Source organism: Ahaetulla prasina, chromosome 11 (assembly GCF_028640845.1).
Source record: "Ahaetulla prasina isolate Xishuangbanna chromosome 11, ASM2864084v1, whole genome shotgun sequence".
Classification (NCBI taxonomy): Eukaryota; Metazoa; Chordata; class Lepidosauria; order Squamata; family Colubridae; genus Ahaetulla; species Ahaetulla prasina.
Window position 1 is genome coordinate 304,741 of NC_080549.1, and position 19,440 is coordinate 324,180.

The 19,440-nt window shown below is 54.0% G+C and overlaps 1 protein-coding gene and 2 long non-coding RNA genes across 5 annotated transcripts; 2 read left to right on the forward strand and 1 right to left on the reverse strand.

The window, feature by feature from the left end:
* The first annotated feature begins 2,340 nt into the window (after nt 1–2,340).
* Nucleotides 2,341–19,412, forward strand: LOC131205100 (uncharacterized). 3 transcript variants are annotated; one of them, XR_009156714.1, is made up of 4 exons: nt 2,341–2,563; nt 9,433–13,615; nt 17,959–18,096; nt 18,748–19,412. It is a non-coding gene; the product is annotated as an uncharacterized LOC131205100 (long non-coding RNA). The 3 variants fall into 3 exon arrangements; XR_009156713.1 differs by lacking the exon at nt 2,341–2,563 and adding an exon at nt 7,871–9,025; XR_009156712.1 differs by lacking the exon at nt 2,341–2,563 and having other exon boundaries at nt 9,528–9,817; nt 10,553–13,615.
* On the reverse strand, nt 9,385–15,466 carry LOC131205099 (uncharacterized). Its single transcript, XR_009156711.1, has 2 exons — nt 14,865–15,466; nt 9,385–9,534 (listed from the first exon to the last, which is right to left on the reverse strand). It is a non-coding gene; the product is annotated as an uncharacterized LOC131205099 (long non-coding RNA).
* Nucleotides 16,086–17,712, forward strand: LOC131205097 (serine/threonine-protein kinase Nek3-like). The gene has a single exon (XM_058196995.1). The coding sequence runs from the start codon at nt 16,229–16,231 to the stop codon at nt 17,456–17,458; it is 1,230 nt and encodes a 409-aa protein (XP_058052978.1). The 5' UTR covers nt 16,086–16,228; the 3' UTR covers nt 17,459–17,712.
* Nucleotides 19,413–19,440: the final 28 nt, after the last annotated feature.

Below are 19,440 nucleotides of genomic sequence, written 5' to 3' on the forward strand. Positions count from 1 at the left end.
CCTGCAGCAGTGCCAAGAGAGGGAGCCTGGACACCCTGAGCCATGTGGGTTACCGCCCTCAACAAGCAAACTCTGGCATGCCCTAGAAACCCAGATTTCCTACACAAGCTGCTATACGGTTTCACACAAGAGAGACCCTGGGAACTCAGGGGATCCACTTCCTGAAGTTGTAGGGTAGCAGCTTTCCCCAGTGGCACTTCTCTGGAGCAGAGGGTGCTATTGATTTCTTGTTATCGATATATTTACTGTACATTTAATGAATTACTGTTTCTTGCAAGATCTGAGTGTAATGTTCAAAGGTCCCTTCCCTGCTCAGAAGATTAGGGGGAGTGACTGGCCTAGGGAAACTGCCAACTTTGGCCAGGCTGGGATCTGACTGCCCACTTGCCAAGAGGTCCAAGCCCAGCAGCCTCAGCAAAGCTGATGGGTAGTTGAGGGGGCTCTCCTGTTTCTCTGCATTCACTATGAAGGCAGATTGACCCCACCCTTCGCACCACCATAGTGCCCTCTCCAGACCCCAACTCCCCCCCCCCATCGCTACTTATTTTACTTTCTTGATGGCTGGAAGGCAAATAAATACAGAGGCAAATTCCCCCTCCACCCACACGTCCCATGGTGAGGGAGTCTTTGCGCCCAACCCAGCACTCGGGGATCCAAATTGAAAACTGTTCCTGCTGGTACATTCCTTGCAGATGGAGAACGTCATACAAACATTGCCTGGCATGGGTAATGTTAATGCATTGGCAGCATCTCTCAAGCTTCCCAAACCCACAGCAAAAAATCATCCCAAAACTCCATCTCTGGGGATCTTCAAAGCCAGGAGGACTTGCAGCCGAACCCCTTGGGAGCCAAAGTGGAAAAGATCAAGTAAGAAAAAACTGGAGCCCAGCCCATTTCCTCTGGTGCCCCACAGAAGCAGGGAGGCAGCAGAGGTGGGGGGCACAGGCTGGGCCCCTAGAGCAGCCCTCACTCCCCCCCCCCCGATTCCTGCTCTCCCCTGTCCAGCCAGGCAGCTCTGGTGCACGTCATGCCTGAATTCCCAGGAACTCAGCATCTGGAAGGAATCAGGGCAGCTGCCCGTGAAGGAAGAGCAGGAAATGCTATTTATAGATCAAAGGTTGAAAACAACAACAATCCCGCTGAGCCAAAGTTCTCCCTGTTTTTCTGAAGCTTGTTTTCCGTGTTACTTCTCTTCTGGGATGTTCTAAGTCCATCCCAACTTTCCATTGGGCAAGTGCCCAGGAACACATTTCTTGGAAGCACACACACACAAACTCACACTTCAGTTCAGCATGGCCTAGAAGCGGCTTCTGCTGATGCGGCAAGTCCAGGCTGAGGGCAGGCAAGCAGCAGGAAGGGAAGGGCAGCTGCAGATGGGTCAATTGGGTCTGCGGGGACTTGGCAGGAGAGATGGGGGTGTCATCCCCCTCTTGTCTGCAGAGACAGGTAGCCACAAAGCCAAGGGGCTCCGTCGAGCGAGAGAGCACCTCCGCACAGACAGCGGGCTCCCCCGAGTCTCTCCAGCCTCCCCACTGGGGTTAACATGTGTGCCTCCAGGCATACCTGGGACACCAAGCGAGGGCCAGGCCGCCTTTCTTATGAATTACGAAAAACTCTTTCTTACAAAATATGCTCCCTCAAGTTGAGAGGTCGGAAACCTTTGCCAAAGCCCTCCAGTCCAACGGATTGATGGGGCTGAAGGCCATTCCGTGCCTTGGGAATCTCCCTAAGGCCCGATTCCATTCTGGTGCCAGCCCACTTGCTCCCGCAAAGCCCCTGCATCCCCTGGCGGAGACAGGCAGTCAGGGAGGGGACACCAAGTTCCAGGAAGGAGAGCAGGGATTTTGCCAGCCAGCCAGCCAGCCAGCCAGCCAGGCCGTAGCTCAGCCTTGCATCCTAAAGACGCTCCTTGCAGCCAGGTGGGTCCCACCACCCGCCAATCTTTCCTTGGACAAGCGAAAGACGGATCGGCATGAGTAGAGCTTCGGAGGCCGTTAGGCCACACAACACCTGGAGAGGAAGCAGGGGTGAAATGTAAAATTTGTTATTACCAGTTCTGTGGGTGTGGCTTGGTGGTGGTGGGGGTAATGTGACTGGGTGGGCGTGGCCAACTTTTTTTCTTTTACTTTTAAAAGCATTTTTTCTACAACCTCTTCGGCTGAAGAGGTTGTAAAAAAATGCTTTTAAAAGCCTGTGATGATCAGGCAACTCAGCTGGGATCGCCAGAGGAAAAAAAGCTTTTAAAGGGTTCTGACGATCCCAGCTGAGCCACGCGATCATCAGAGGCTTTTTTTTTTACTTTTAAAAGCATTTTTTCGGGCGAAGAAAAAATGCTTTTAAAAGAAAAAAATCCCAAACCTCTGATGATCGCACGGCTCAGCTGGAGTTGGGGGGGGGAGAGATTTTTGCTACCGCTTCTCCAAACCACCTGCCACCATCGCTACTGGATCAGGCGATCTGGTACGAACCGGGAGCATTTCACCCCTGAGAGGAAGCGTCCTCCCGGCTGCCACGCAGGAAGAACAGCGGGACCAGCAGAGGAGCAGGAGTCTGGCTCCCAATTGTGAGTGTGTGGCTTACACGCGGTCCTTTTCACCTTTGTTAAACAGAGATTGCAGCACTGTCTTTCTCCATTCAAGCAGGACATGGCCCCAAAGAAGGCTCTGCGGCAAGGGGGAGATCTGGGAGCACCTGCCCTGAATCTATCACTCAGGATGGGTGTGGTGTGGGCAGGGCATAATCTGGGCATCTTGCTAAGAGCCTGCCTGCCTGCCTGCCTGCCGACCCATAGCCATCACCTCTGGACTATTCAGACCTCTTCTGTCTCATGGCCAGGGGAAAGAATCAATGGCGAGGTCAAGGAGGTTCTGACCATCTCAGTTTTGCCAGTATTCCAGTATTTGGGGGGCTGCCACAAAGAGGAGGGGGTCAATTTATTCTCCAAAGCACCAGAGGGCAGGACCAGAAATAATGGTTGGAAACTAATCAAAGAGAGAAGCAACTTGGAATTAAGGAGAAACTTCCTAATGGTGAGGACAATTAATCAGTGGAACAGCTTGCCACTAGAAGTCATGGGTGCTCCATCACTGGAGGTTTTTAAGGAGACTGTAGAGTCACTTGTCTGAAATGGTAAGATCTCCTGCTTGAGCAGCAGGAGGCTAGGCTAGAAGACCTCCAAGGTCCCTTCCTGCTCTGTTTGGATTGATTGATTGATTGCCTGGGCAATTCACTGCCCCCACCCCAAGCTGTCCTGCCCTGGAATGAGGGTTATGATAGAGCTTGTCTGGCGGCACCAGCACAAGTTTAAAGTGCCCTTCAGGATTTCAACTCTCACAAACAAGCAATAAAGTGAAACACAAAATGTAACACAGGAATATAAATCTTTAAACATTGGCCCACATTGCGGGAGTGCCGTCTTGAAGGAAGACCATGAATATAACACATTTTTTAAAAGGTACAGGACACTAGAGGAAATCCTGCCAATCTGGGATTGTAGCTGAAACTCCTCTGCTATTTGATGGATTGGTTAAATTTATGTAGCCAGCCATTTCACTTGCATGCGTTGGTAGCCATTAATTGAACTCCTGTTAATAAGGGGCCCATTTGGGGTTTCTCTCCCTCCCACCTCCCCAGAGGCTCAAAGCAGACTCTGGCAAGGCCTGGGTCATTCAGACCCAGTCGGCTCTGGTGGCTCTTAAAAGCTGCGTTGCATCCTGATACAAGCATTGGGGTGAATACAGTTGCCCCCGGTAAACGAGGACTTCACAGCGTTGGTCCTTCTCTGGACTGTGAAGCGGGCAAGCAAGGCTCACTGAAGCAGGGCGGGGGGCTCAGCATGCATTGGGGTGAAGCTCTGACAGAAGAGAGGGGCAAGTCTCCTTTGTGACTGAGGGAAGCCTGACTCATAGGCAGTGCCAAAAGGAGTTGCGTAACCACACTGGGAGCCAGGAGGAGCTTCTACTGGATGACCCCAAGCATGGGAAGCTTTGACGTCATGCTTGGTGTATATTTCCAAAGACATTGCACGACAGCTGGGAAAATGCCCGGCCAATGGCTTTTGGGAGGACTAATTGATGGATGGGCTTATGGAGACACCCAAGACGGGTCTGGTGCTCAAATCGGGCAGCAATAATCAAAGACAAAGACAGATTATGCCTGTGCATAATTTTAAACATGCTATATGCATATTTTGAAGAAAATCCCACACTGTTGCAAGTAGGGTGGCTCATCCCTAGAAAAGCCTTTGCACAATGTCTCAATAAATGTGTCCGGACCTGCCAGATGCTGCCCGCCCCCCCAGGAGTGGCCTTTCAAGCCAGCAGCTTCTCAGGAGTCAGCAATAGCACCACTGGTGGCTTTGGAGGGCCCAGAGGCTCTGGCACTCTCTGGCACCCACCAGAAAAGAAAAGGGCCACTGCTGGAAGCGCTAGACCCTCACATCATTCCTTCTCCCAGCAGTTTAGAAGGTGAGATGTTTCTGGATCACTTTAAGCTCCATCTTGAGTGTCAGCTCCTGCTCTGAGCATCCTCCCCGCCCCCCAAGGAAAGTGAACCTGAAAAAGATGCCCGGGGTTGCCTACACCTGGGAAGGAGGAAAAGGGAAATACCACCCTGAGAATGATTTGGTTTGTTTTGGCTGAACAAGGAAGGGCCCAAGGGAAGCAGGCGAGGTTCCTGTCTCTCTGCTTTATGGCTTGGAGCTACACCTTGGCTCAGCCCTCCCAACTTCTGCGGCCCTGGATGCCTGACACTATGATGGCCCTAGCTCTGCCACAAGCCTCCACAAGCCTTTCCAGACCCTTTGACCCCAGTGTAGGTCTCCAGCCCCATATCCTGGCTTGCGTGGATAGAAGTGTTGTGACCCAGGCCCAAGTAGGTAGTAGGAAACTCAGTCAATGTAAAAACAAACTTTATTAGCACAACTGAGAATTAACTCATTCTCAGCGTAGTCCAAACTAACTTAAAGCAAATTCCTCCCAACACGATTCCTCAGCCTTATCACCAACCTTGGTCCAATTAGGCAAACTGCCAAAGGCCTTTCTTGGCAAAAGTTCAGAAGATACCAATACGAAACAAATGCAACAAGACAAAGCTATCAACGTTGTTTTCCGGCAAAGAGCCCATATGCCATTGCTGGTTTTTTAAGCCTTATGGGAGGGGCCAATCATCTCTTTGCTCTACTCCCGAGTCGAGCTCTTTGCTTGAGCTGCTCTTGCCTTCTGGCAGCTCTTCTCATGCATGCATTAGGAACAGGCTCCTCCTGTTCCTCTGCTTCACTACTGTCAGCCTCCGCAGGCTCTGCAGTCCGCACATCACTCCCCAATGGCCCTGGCCCCACCTCAGCCTCTGATGCAGAGCCCTCATCCAGGTCTTCCCCAGCCTCCAGGACTGGCACACGCTCTTCCTCAGCCTCATCATTGTCTGACTCCGTTGCCAGCTCTGCAGGCTGCTGGCAGACCACAACAGGGAGGATCCCACTCTAGATCAGAAATCCTTTGAAATGGGAGCAGAGCAGGGGAATCTGTGCGCAGAACTGTCAGAGCAACAGTGATGCTTCCTCGGAGAGCATTCCCACTTCCCAGCCTGCAGCACTGGAGCCTTGGGGAACCAATGCCACTGAATGGCTGGGCTTCCTGGGTCTCTGCTGGATAGTTGGATCGGAACCGCCTGCTGGTCCTAGTGAGGCAGAGGCTGAGCCCACCTGCCCTCCTCCCTGGCACTTGGAGAAAGTCCATCTTTTTCCCAGGTGAGGCACCCAGAGCAGGTGTCCACGCTGTGCAGAATGGGCCACTGCATCCGATGGTTCTCACTACCCAACTCGGCATTGCCTCTAGTTGCCCCTTGGAAGAGGTGCAACCAGCTTGCTGGTCTGTATTAAGGGGTCTCCTCCACTGGTGAAATTTGAACCGGTTTGCCACCGGTTCGCAGTGCACGCTCTGCACGCATGCACAGTGCACACCAAACACCATGCACATTACGCACCAAAAGGAGGCTTGGGAAGGTAAGTAGGGTTAGGGTTTCCTGCTTTCTAGTGGTTTTAAATCACACGGTACAGTTGATCATCGGAAAGTCCAGTTTGGCTGAACCGGTAATTTTTATCATTACCAATTTGCCCAAACCGGTGCGAACCGGTAGCATTTCACCACTGGTGTCCTCTCAACATTGATGAGAAGAAAGCTGATTGAATTGCATCCAAATCCACTCTTGCTCCTGCTAGGCAGAGAGGGAGACTCCTGGCCTCTTCCCACCTTTGCCCACCCCCACCCCCAAAGGGGAATGCCCCCACTTTTCCTTGGAGGCAGTCAGAAAGAGCTCCGCCCTTCTCCTGTCTGTGAAGCTGGTGCCAAAATTTTACCCTTTTTAAAAGTGCAGCCACCGAGGCCCCTAGTTCAGTCGACTCTCTTTCTCTTAAAAGCAGGTCGCACCATCTCTTTCCAGCAAAATATTTGCATTATCAATCTGCCTATTTTTGTTAGAGGTCAACTATTTCATGTTTGAAGGTTTAAGGAAGTTTGAATTATGCTGGCCTAGCTGACGAACCTGCGGTGTCCTCAGTTACCCCCATTCCAGTTTCACACAACACATGGAACCCTAAACAAAACACGGGATGGCCAAACACACCACCTCCGTGTATTTCTTCAGGGATCTTTTCACTTTTAATTGGGCAATTAGCTCAGTGTGATACAATACTTTTGGCAGCCTCCCACCCAGTCCTGCCAATTTCTGCAGAAAGTGATCCGGAGGGTTCATTCCATTTCCCCAAGCCCTCCACACCTCCTTCAGCCTTGCTTGCCCCCTTCCTTACGTTATGATCTCACTTCGGTTTCCTGCTTCAGAAAACCTCTTCCCCATCTTCTTCTTGGGATGGCTCTGCCCTCTTCCCAGGCAGCTTCCTTCTCTGTGCCAAAAGGTCTGAGCAAACTCCCCTCCCCACTTGATGGAGGAAGGGGATCTCCCGGGAGGCTGCAGCTCTGGCTTGCTTTGGGAAGAAAACCTCCTTCTCTGTCCATGAAGCTGTCTTCCTTCCATCCCCGAACACAGAAAGCTGCTTGCTGTCTGGGCAAGCCACACGTGAGGCTGGCAACACATGGCCCTCACGAGCACACTTGGCCAGGTACGCTCGGTCCCTCCGCACGCATTCATGAGCTGCACTCCAAGGCAGGGATCAATGGGTGGCTTTGAGGTCCTGGCCAGAGACAGTGGGTGGAACCTTCCTGAATGTGGGGCTGTCTGATTTCTACCCTGCCCTCTGTGGGTTCAGAGGTGGCCCTATAAATAAATAAGGGCCCCACTGTGGCCATTGACTGTGGGGCTTGGGAGCCAGCCATGTCCTGAGAGCATCCTGGGCCAGAGCAGAGGAGAAGCATTTGGGAAACTGACTTGGGGAGGAAGCTCAGCAGCTGCCCTTTGTGCTCAGGGCCACTGGGCCTCCTCTCCGGAGTGCCACAAGAGCAGCCAAGGGGCACCCTTGGGGTCAGAAGCAGGGGTGAAATGCTCCCGGTTTGGACCAGATCACCCGATCCAGTAGTGATGGCAGCGGGTGATTCGGAGAACTGGTATCAAAAATCTCCCCCCCTCCATGCCCAGCTGAGCCGTGTGATCATCAGTTGTTTTTTTTTAACTTTTAAAAGCATTTTTCTTTGGCCAAAAAAATGCTTTTAAAAGTAAAAAAAAGCCTCTGATGATCGTGCAGCTCAGCTGGGATCATCAGAGGAGTCTTTTAAAAGCAATTTTTTCTACAACCTCTTTGGTTGAAGAGGTTGTAGAAAAAAATGCTTTTAAAAGGCTCCTCTGATGATCCCAGCTGAGTTGCCTGATCGTCAGAGACTTTATTTTCTTTTAAAGGCAAAAAAAAAAAAAAAGCTTTTAAAAGAAAACAAAAGCCTCTGATGATCAGGCAGAGGCTCCACAGGCTCTTAGATTGCCAGGCCTCAGTGCTCGCTGTCTGAACTGAGGTCCACCCAACTGAGCTCCCCGGGAGGCAGAAGCTGCATCACTGCACCCAGACATCCACTTTCACGGACACCCGGCTGGTTCCCTGAGGATCATCTCACTGGCAGCATTCAGGGCTGTGCATGCCCCCCCAGCCTCCCCCCCCCTCCCCCGCACAAATTCAAGGGGAAGCTCCCTGGGCTTCGTCTGTGAGCAGATGGGAAAAAGCTCACAGAGGGTAATTATAGCTCTGGCCCTTTTATACCAGCCGTGGTGCAGAAAGAGGAAGGAAGCCTGCATGGAGCCCTTTGACGTAAGGCTCCCCCGCTCCCCCCCCCCATGTGTGAATTAGACTCATATGATGAGACCTGAGGCGGCTGCCTTGTTTGCCTCAGAGGAAAGAAACCGCAGCTTCTCCCTTACGGCTCCCACAGCTGCTGCCCAGCAACAGGCTCCCTCCACCACTCCACCCCCCACCCCCCGCGGCGGCAGCAGCAGCAATGAAGGAGGGGGAGGGTCTTTTGGGAAGGCCCAACCTCTCAGTCAGAGGCTGCATCACTCCTCCTTTCAGGACGTCTGGATGCACCTGCTCAACAAATCCAGAGACATCCCCCCCACAAATGGAGACCAATGAAAACCAGACAAGGAACTTTGGGGAAGGGGAGGTGGAGGGCAACAAAGTCATTCAGAGCCCCTTTGCTCTCCTGGGCTCTGCAGTTGCTGGAGAAAGACCCAGCTCACCACTACAGAAGCCCTGCTTGAGACCATGGACCCCACACCACTTGTGAGGCCGGTGGGGGATGGCTGCAGGCAGCCAAGTCCAAAGGGCCAGAGCCGCTTTCATTCCGCTGCCCCCTTCTTGCTTTCTGCTGTCCTCGTGGGGGAGGGCAGAAGGCGACCATGCAACTGGGCATCTTATGCCCACACTCTTGATGCCCATCCTTAGAACAGGACAGGACTGGGCTGCTGCCAGACGGTAGTTGGTGAGCAAAATTGCCCCCGGCTGGAAAGCATCCACCCCAGCCTTAGGAGAGGCTGTGGTCCATGGGCTGCCCTGGGCCCAAAGGGCCGAAGAGCTGCTCTGGTGCTGAAGGTAAGCAGCCCCCGACCCTGCTGATACCAACCGTGGTGATCCTCGGGCAGAGCCGGAGAGCCCTTTGCTGCCTCAGAGGCTCAGGGGTGTTGTCACACGCCTTCCCACAGCCCAGCTGCTGAGCCCCCCCCCCAGAAAACATCTGCACCAAGGGAGGGCTGGCTCATGTTTTGCTGACCCTGGAAAGCAGAAGCAGAGACCGCTGCCTCAAGATCAGTTTGTTCTTTCTGATTTCCGCTTTCTAGGTGTTGTTAACTACAAAGAAACTGTGGCTAATCCTGGCACAGAGCCAGCCCCCCACCCCCCCACCCCCGCAATGGCTGAGGCAAAGCCCAAGATCAACATCACAAAACTCTGGCCACAGTGTTATTTTTCTCATTGTTTTGTGTGCTTTTATGGCTGAAAAGATGTATCGGAATCAGGCGAAGTCCCACACCGGTGCAGAGAGCACTTGATCTTCCTCCAGGCTTGGCGAAGCAATCTTGTCTCCTGTTCCGGATTCTGCAAGGCTGCGCGTTAGAAGCAAAATAAACCCTGTGAAAAGGTGTATGCAAATACTGCTTCTAATCTGCACAAACAAAGCTGAGTGATTAATTACAGTCACAATATTGCAACATCTGGGTACTTTGTTGCTTGTTTAAAGACCGTTTCAAAGAGCTGCTTGCAAACCAAGCCTTGCAAGGTCACAGCCCCCGTTACTGGCCAAATCATCCTGCTTCGGTGCCTCGCCTCGGAACCATCAAAGCCCATCCCAGCCGCTGTGGGGGTCTGCCCCTCTTGCAGAGGTGCCAGGTGAGCTCCAGACAGCAACCTGGGCAGCAGGCAGAGGCTGCCTGGCAAGGAAGCCACAGATAAACAAGACCCTCAGCAGTTATATAATTAGGCAATGACGTCTCTCTCTCTTGAACACAATGTTCAGAAAGAGCCTTATCTGCAAACCGCAGGAAGCCTTCGAAAAAGGAGCCAGCAATTAGCAGGCTGCTGAGGCAGAACGGAGCTGGGTCACTTCTGCTGGCTCTTCCCCGGGAGGGGGGGGTCGGCTTTGTCCCCCAACTTTAAGCTCTAGATTAAGGCAGGGCTTCTACAGCAGCCTTGGAGATGGGGTGCAACCCTAAACAGTCATTGCTGGGCATCGGTTGCTTCCTTTAAGCCAGTTCTAGCACCAGCAAGGAGCTTTGCCCTGGAAGCAGTAGGGATGCCTTCTGGCTGGGGTGGGGGAGGGGATTAAGGGCCACACAAAAGAAGGGCCAGTAAGGGCTCTGCTCCCCTCCAGCCTCCCTTCAGTTATTCTGTTCTGCCCCAGTCCCAGCTCCATGGGGAAGAAAGGGCTTCCTTTGGGTTGGCACTCGGGCGGGAGGGGGCCACCCATGGGAGACTGGTAAGCAATGGGCCACTCTCAGAGAGCGGAGCCACTGGCTGCGAGGGGAAAGGGGGGAGGCTGCACCCCAAGAAGGCTTTCATTGTGTGGGAGAGCTCTGGAAAGGATTCCTCCCTTCAATCAGCTGATTGCGCGCCTTTGTCTTGCAGGCAGAATGAAAACAGAATCCCGGAGCCAGAATTGCCCATGGTTGGTGTGGCTAAGCTAATATTCTGGCCTCGGTGCCTTTTCAAAAAAAAATAAAAAAAAATTACTGCTTGTGACTTTGTTATTCTAGCTTGCTATTCCTGCCTGCCCCCATGGCAGAGTAAAATATTTGGGGAAATGAATCAGCAGCATTCTTGACAGCTGTTCATAGCTCCAAAACCTGAAGATCTTCTGGGCTAAAGAAAAAAACATTTCTCCACCCCTCAGACCAAATCCCAAACTCCTCTCCAGCCTCACAAAGAAATACTTGCTAAATTTATTCATGGGGTGGGGGGGAAAACCGGAGAGAAGACCCCAGGCTCTTTATAAAGCCATGTTTTTCTTCCTCCAGTGGGTCCCCATCCAGGTGGCCCTCTCAGACCCAGCTGCAGAAGGCTGCCCAGCAGGGTCAACCAGGGAATCACCTCCCAGCGGCGGGACAAGGCCTCCACCTGCTGGTCACCTTCCCCACCCCTCAGGCCCTCTCCCGCCCTCCCAGAACTTGGGGCAGGGATGCCAGTTGAGAGCCAGTAAGGAGCACCTGGCCGGCTGGGGTAAACTTTCCCAGGTACCCAGTGATGAAATTCAAATCTTTTACTACCGGTTCTGTAGGCATGGCTTGGTGGGCATGGCAGGGGAAGAATACTGCAAAATCTCCATTCCCACCCCACTCTGGAGCCAGCCAGAGGTGGTATTTGCTGGTTCTCCAAACTACTCAAAATTTCCTCTTAACAGTTCTCCAGAACCTGTTGGATTTCACCCCTGCAGGTGCCCCCACCCGGCTTCCTCCAGGTGCTTCAGAAGGGGGCTATGAGGTCCTCCAATGTGCCCCCCCCCATCTCTTATGCTTAGAAATCTCATCCCTGAGGAATTAACGAGAGGGAGCCGTCGGGATTGCTTGGTTTTAGACCCTCTCCCTCCACCTATGCCAAGGAAAGTTCCCAGCTATAGGGTGCTTGGTCCCTTTCACTCTCGGGGTGTGGGTGGGTGGGGCTCCTGAAAGCTTAATCACCCAGAGGGTAGGCAAATTCTTTCCCAGGGATGATGTTCCTCTACCAGAAGCAATGCACATCTGAGTCTGGGGCAGAGTCAACCTCCTGGGGGTGCCAAGGGAGCTTTTGGCATGGGGCTATCATTGGGGGGGGAGCCCCCCCCAAAGATGGCAACTGAGGAGGCGGCAAGGGGCAACAACTGCTGGCCTCCCAGAAGGGAGAGAGGGCAGAGGCAGCATTATAACCAGGGATTATTCTGGAGGAGCCTGAGGGCCTCCAGCTGGCACCCAGGTATAAAAGGCCAGATGCTTCGTTCCTGCCTCCTTGCCCAGCGGGAGGGTCCACCTTGCCCTCCAGCCGCCTGCCCGTCTGTCAGCAGCACAAGGTACAGAAGCTGGTCTGCCTGGCCCATTCTCCAGGCCAGCAGGGCCTCCAGGCCTGGCGGTAAATGGCCTTCGATGTTGACCTGGGGAGCCCAGTTGTCCTCCGGCTGCCAATGCCCAGAGGCTCCCGCACACCTGTCCCACCAGAGGTGGGGGGGAAGGGGATCCCTCCCTCCCTCTCTCTCTCTCTCTCTCTCTGGGGGGCATTTGAGAGCAGAACTTGTGATCCTTCAGGTGACTCTTCAGGTTTCCTTCTTCAGTGTGGTCTATAACTTCACTGATAGTGCAGGGACTTTGGGTGGCTGGCTGGGCATGGAGAGCTGTAGGAGAAATGTCCTGCCAATACCCGCCTCTTCCCCTTTGCTCTCTGAGACTTATGTTCCTGCAATCTTTGTCAATGCATTTTGAAGTTTGCAGACCGAGGCTGAGTAAATAGCCTCTTCTCATTCTGTTTATTTGCAGAACCGACACATCATAACTTATGTAAGTTATTCCATTTGGCAAGGTGACAAAGGCAGGATTGGCACAAAATGTCTAAATTATGACCTCTTTCTTAGCAATAACAGAGTCTCACATTGTTAATTAAAGACAATCAGATTTAAAGTCCCAAAAGTGAAAGTCTGTTTTGCTTGTGAAAAGGGAGGCCATAGCAAATCGGGGTGGGGGGCGGTGGGTGTCTTTCTATGGGGCTAGATTGCTTTTACCAAGTGGGCCACTTGGAACCAGGTGTAATTGCTGGTGCCCAGTTGGTGACTCTTCTCTGACTGGGGCTGCTGCAGCTGAGGCCAAGCGGTGTCCACTCTGGGGCCTTCCTGGGTGGAAAAAGGGACTGCTTGGTGGCTGTTCCGGGGGCGACATTTGCATCCTGCCCCCTTAACTGAGCAAGCGCCCTTTAGCACCACCTCTTTGCCCTTTTGGTGAGCGGCAGTAGCAGCACCAAAACAAAGGACTCGCCAGCAGAAGCTGAGAACAAGAAGTCCTCCATGCTAATAAGGCACATGTTGCATAACTTGGAAGCAGCTCCGTGCCAGGATTGCAGCAGCCACTGGATGGCGCCCAGGGGCGGGGCAGCGCTCCCCAGCCTACACTCTCCAAGCCCAGCCAAGGCAGACACACGACTCCCTCATTCCACTCAAAACCCCAAGGTGGCTGCACAGATTGCCACTGTGCCAGGTGCGAAGTCCATTTGGGTCACTTCAAGCACCCACGAGAGCCACAGGGGCCCCAAGTGGCCCGGAAGGGGTTGGCAAGGCTGTTTGGATGCTGGTCCCTGGTCACCCAATCCTGCGCACAAAGGAGCAGCCACTTTCTGCAGAATGTCCGGGAAGGGTGGCAGGTGGTCAGACCATGCAATTTCAGAGGCTTCTTTTCTCCTCTTCACTGTCTGTAGCCACTAAGGCTGTTCTGGACCTATGGAAAGGGTGGGGAAAGCTGCAGCTGTGTGTCCTCCCCGCCCACTCACCCCACCTTCTTGCTGCAGTTGGAAGGACCATGTCAAAGCCAACTCCATGTCAATGATGTAGGAGTGTCCCAAACACGTTTCTGGTGGACCAGCCTTGAGACCAAACTGGGCTTGGCAGATGCTCTGTGAGGCTCGCTCGTTCACACCCTGGCCTTTTCCTTGAGGACTGCCTGAAAACAATCCTGACAGGTATGCTATATGTGCCTGGCGCCGGGATCCAAGACAGGCAGGGATCCTCATAGCTGAAGCCCATAGTGGCCTGGCATTCTGAGCTAATGGACGTGCCAGTGTTACCCGAGGAAGGTGCAGAAATCCGTGCCTGCTTAACCTGGTCTCGGATGCAGGGAGGCGATGGTGAGGAAGACCTGCTAGGGGCTGCCATTCCCCTGCCAACCCTCTCAGATGGGAACAGAGCTCTGCAAAGCTACACCTTATGCCAAGACAGGGATTTTGACCGAGTGGCTTCCCAGGGCTGATTTCCAAACTGCAAGGCGGGCGGAATGCAGGGGGCTGTTATGTAATCTCTTGAAACGGGACGTGGTCTGTGAGACAAGCCAAGGCTGCAAGCCTGGACCTTGGGAGGGTGCTCCACGCTCCCCCCCTTCGCCTGCCTCCAGAGTCTTCTTACATAACAGTGTGGATCTGAGAACATTTTTCTGTGTTGTCGTCAATTTGTTTTGTTCTTTGCTGATACCCAACTCTCCCGCCCTCCACTTCCCCTATTTCTGCTTTCCCTGATGTCAGTGTGGGTCACGCCTCACGCCTCTCTGTGCCCCCCCCCCGAAGCCTTGAGGAACCCTGAAAGTACCAGAGCTGGAGGAAGTGGCAGAGCAGGGAAGAAACGCCACCAGAGGCAGGCTAAGGGCTCTGGGCTGTTGCCTGCGCCCGAGCACTTAAGCACATGGCACCCCTTCTGCAGAAGGACGACTTGTGCCCTACCTCTAGATGAGAGGGAAGGGAGGCCTTGCATTGTGGCCCCTCTCAGACCAACGTTCCGATAGCTTCACTATCAGGCTGCAGGTTTCCACTTGGAAAGAAATGGGTGTGGGGACAGCACCTGTTTCTGGGCCACCATCTCTTTCCAGGGAGGGGCAGCAAGTGGTCTGCCTCATGACTGAGCCCCTTCCTGGAGGCAGAGCAACAGTAGATCTTGTATCCCCTCACCTTTGCCCCGTCTCTTCCAGAGGTGCATTTGCTGTACACCAACATCCCTTTTGCGGTTCTACCGTAACCTCCAAGTGGGGGTGGGGGTCCTTGAGGCTTAAGGCACTCCTAAACCTCCTGCAGCCCTGGATGTGCTACGCAAGGCTTCAGGCCCATTTCATAAGGTGCCCATGAGGGCGAAAGGCCAAGGGGCCCAAGGTCCATCCATGAGAGTCAAGAGCTGCCCTTCTGCCCCCCACCCACCCCCCGGATGCGGAGCTCTTCTGGTACCCACTTATAGCCATAGGGAAGATGCTAAGAGATGAGCAGTCTTGTCCTCTTGCATTCCAGAGTGTGCTGGGTTTGAGAAGCAACCGGTATCAAACAGCCAGATTCAGAATTTGGACTGAATTTGCTGTGAGGTTGTTAGATGCCCTGTAAGGAGCACCCTCTGCCCACTGGACACTTCGGGCAGGTTACTGAGAGGAGTTCAGTCCCTGACTTCCATTTGAAACTCTTCTTTGGGGCCATAGGATGTTCTGAATTGCCACAACAGCTCCCCTCAAAGACCCTTCCCCATGAATACAGTACTTGACATGACCAGCACTCCATTCCTCATCCACCAGAGGCCCTGGGCAGAAGGACGAGCCTTTTCTGAAGGTTTCTGGCTTCCCAGGTCTGCATCTTGCAATCTCTGGAGACGTCCTGCCAGCGGCTCAGCTGCCTTTCCAAGTCTGCAGTGAACAGAATGCGCCCTGACTCCTTGGCCGGGAGGGGGCGGGGACACCAGGGAGCATCTGGAAACCCTCCTCCTGGGCTGCCCCTGGTTTGCAGGGAAAGAGTTCCCTCATGTGGCAAGCGGGCAGCAGCGTCCTCTGACAGAAAGCCTTCAGCTCTCGGGCTCGGAGTATGAAGCGGGAGTGGGGGGGAACAGACATTGCATGGGGAGCAGGGGATCGACTCTGGTCACTCAGGTGGGTGGTCCTAGTGTGACCTTCCTGCCAGAGGCTTTCCCCATCAACCAGCAGGGTGGCATTAGTGGGTGACAATGGTGACCCAAAGCCAGCTGTCCCCATTGAGAGGAGCATCTGTCCAGCTTTGGTTCCTGGCCACCTGGCCAATGGATGACCGAGCCTCAGACAGAGTTAGGGGTGCCCAACTTTGACAGCAGCTGTAGGCAGGGGAAGCGATGGCCTCCACCAGGGATATTGCAATAATGGGAAAAACGTTGCCAGGGTGCTTTTTGGGGGTCATGAGGGAGGAGGGGGCCACAGAAAGCACTTGCTTGATACTTGTGACCCCCCCAAACTTGCTGCTTCGGCCCTGGGCTGCTGACCTCCCTCTCCTGCACATCAGAAGGGGATTCGCTTGGCAGCTGCAGAGGTTGGCTCCTCCTGAGCTCCCTCCCTCTCCCATGACTCAGCCCCCTCCCTGGTCTTGCAGTTGAACCAGCTGGGGCGGGGGGGGGGGGGCGGTGTCATAGTCATTCTTATGATGCAGGCTCCCCTGCCACTCTGGCCTGACTTCAGCCATGCCCTGGAAGCCAAGGCCAGGCTGGTGGCTGAGTATCCCCTGCTCCTGGCCCTCTCTTCCTCCGGCCATGGGTAAAGGGAGGGGTCGGCCCGGTGGTCACGGGCAAAGTGGCCTCGGTGGGGCAGCATGGAGCAGTATGAGCCCATCTTCAGCATCGGCCAGGGCTCCAGCGCTGAGGTCTTCCTGATGAGGAATGCCAGCACGAAGCAGCTCTTTGCCGTCAAGAAAGTCAAGACGGTACCTGGGAAGCGGCTGCGCAGTAAGGAGGCCATCCTGCGGGAAGTGGCCATCCTGCGGCAGCTGCAGCACCCCCACGTGGTGGCCTGCCACGGCCATTTCCTGGACACCGAGGAGGCGCATGTTTTCATCGTGCAGGAGTATTGCGACGGGGGGTCCCTCGACCAGCATATCCAGAAAGGGGGGCCCTTCACGGAAAGCGTCATCATGCGGTGGTTCGTGCAGCTGGCCCTGGCGGTGCAGTACATCCACGCTTTGAGGATCTTGCACAGGGACATCAAAGCCTCCAATGTCTTCCTCACCCAGACCTGCGTTCTCAAGCTGGGGGATTTTGGCATCTCCAAGGTGATGGACGGCACCCTGGAACTAGCCAGCACCTTTGTGGGCACGCCCTATTACCTCAGCCCCGAGCTCTGCAGGGACCTGCCCTACAGTTCCAAGGCGGACATCTGGGCCCTGGGCTGTGTCCTCTTCGAGATGTGTGCCCTGCAGCCGCCCTTCCAGGCCTTCAGCATGATCAGCCTGTTCCATAAGATCGTGAACTCCAGCCCCAGCCCTGTCCCAGCCAGCTACCCAGCCCCCCTGCACAGCCTCATCCAGAGCATCCTGCAGAAGGACCCTGAAATCCGGCCCAGTGCCAGCACCATCCTCACCTTCCCCTACGTCCAGCAGCACCTCAGCCTTTACTTCCTCCACCGGGAGCCTCGGCTACCCTGCAAGCTGCAGCCAGAAGCCCCTCCCAAAGGAGAGGGGGCTAAGCCCAGTCCGCCCAAGGCTGGCACAGAGGGCGCTCTGGGCTCCCCGAGCTGTGCAGCCGAGGCACCCGGCTCTGCCTGGCTCCCCTCTCTTCAGCACGGCTGGAACCTCGCAGACAGCCTGAGTGTCTGCAGCAGCGCTTCACAATACTCAGCAGACTTTGAAGAAACAAGCACTTCTTCCATTGGCAGCAGCTCAGATGCAGATCTCCCCGTCAACACCGAAGCAACTGAAACCTGTAAGCCCATTTCGTCAGACACAAAGGCTCCTGAAGGCTTCTGCCTTATAAGTGTTCTGAAAGGCTGTTCCCAGATTCCTTTGCCACCCTATACTAGCATGGCTCATCTGCCTTTTTTGCAGTAAAGCGAGACCGGGTGCCCTCCGTTGCTAAGCTCATTAAAACAGTGAATCTGAAATGCCATCGTGCGTGGGAGAACTTATAAAACCTACAGTGAATCTGGCAGTTTAATGCAGTCTGGAGTAAACTGTGAGGCTAGAAAATCCCTCTACCCCAACAGCCCTAGTCAGCTTGTCAATAACGTTGGGAGACCGAAGGCTGTTGTTTGGCGTCCTTGAGAAGGCGTTGCCTGCAGATGATACAAGTCGCCTTCTCACCTCCAGCCCCCACCCACCCACCCCCGCCCCCAATGCAGAGGGGCAAGCAGGAACATGTTGAGCCCTGTGCCCCTTACAGGACCAGGCCTCAGGAAGCCATTGACCTCCTTCTTACTTTGCTCTTTGAACCCAGCATCCTGCAAAAGCCAAGTCTTCCTCAGGGAGAGCCAGGCTCTGGGCTGGAAAAGGCTCGAGAACAAAGGACTTTTCCCAGCCCAGACCAACCCACTTCTCTTTCCTCCTCGCAGCTTCCGAGGACAACTGGGAGCCCCGGGACTTTGAGGACTCGGAGGAAGCCGCCCTGGCCGATGCGGTGGACACGCTTGAATGGGCCATGCAAGACAGCAAGTCCTCTTCGGCTGCTGGGAGCCTGCAGAAGCACATGGGTGAGGCTGCTCTGTCCCACAGCTTCTAGGGCTCACTTCAGCTCTACTTGCTTGACCCACTAAGGGGAGGCCTCAGAGAAGCCCCCCCCCCTTCCTCTGACAATAGGGGCACTGCCAGGCTTCCCTTGGCAGCAGCATGGAGCACCTTGCTCTTTCTTCTTGGGCTTGCTTGGACCCTAGTCTTGCCTACAACTCTGGTGGGCTCCTATCCACCCAAGAATTAAGCAAAGCAGAGCCAGTGAGTGCTAAGCAGCACACAGCATTTTGGGTTATCCCGGGAGGGTCGTTTGTTAATTCAAGGTTGGGCTGCGAGAATCGCTTGGCAACAACAGAACCCCTCTGTTGCAAGTTGCCTGAGAACCTGCTGTTTTCAGTTACCGTTACAGCCTCCGAAACCTTTTCCTTCCCTTCCCGTAATTTGGCCTTCCTCTGCAAATTACCGTCCTTACCTTGTCCAGGTTGCTACCACTGGCTTCAACAGGTCCCCCTTCCCCACAGAGTTCTCCTCCAAGAGAACACTGACTTACCCCTGGTGCTCTTTTGATCCAACACACAGTGGCCAAAGCGCTTGGCCCCTCCCACCTGTGGAGGGTTCAGGTGGGGCGCTCAGCTGCCACACACAAACCAAGCTTCTGGTATTTCCATTTTCAGATGACAGCGACTTTGGTGGAAGCGACTCCGGCAGTTTTGCCTCCAAGGACTCGGAGCACCTGTTATGTTCGGAAGACTCCGAGCACACAGAGGATGGCCGTTTACTGCGAAGTCTAGATCTGGAACACGACAAGGGGAGCACCGGATTCAAACAAAAGCGAACGTAAGGAGCTGCGGCCAGCCCTGCTAACCCTGAGTATCAGTGAAGGCGGGATATTCTGGTCAACCTTCCCAAGCAATCATCTGCAGACCCCGAAGATCTCAGCTCAGAGGTTTTTGCAATGCAGGACCAGTCTAGTTCCTCTATTCCCAGATTCAAATCCTTGTGCGGCCTGAACTAAGATCCTTTTTGTAAAAAGATTTTATAAAAACTGCCAGAAAGAGCTGACCCAGTAAATGTGCAAGACTTGCTAAGGATAAAACCACCGTAACCAACTGCAATCTCTTCAGTAAGTGCCTCCTCCTCTTCCTCATTTCTCCAATGCTTTCGGAATATTCCCTTCACATGCATACACACGTGTTCATAAACTCTATAGACTGACCTTCCTGACGCATCTGGCTGTTTCTTTTATGATGGTGGCTTAGAGTCCTCTCCCTCTTGTAAGCATAGGAACAAAATGCCCCCCATGGGGCAATTCCCCACAGGGACAGAAATATTTAACTGAAAACTCACCTCCTCTGCCAGAATTGGCC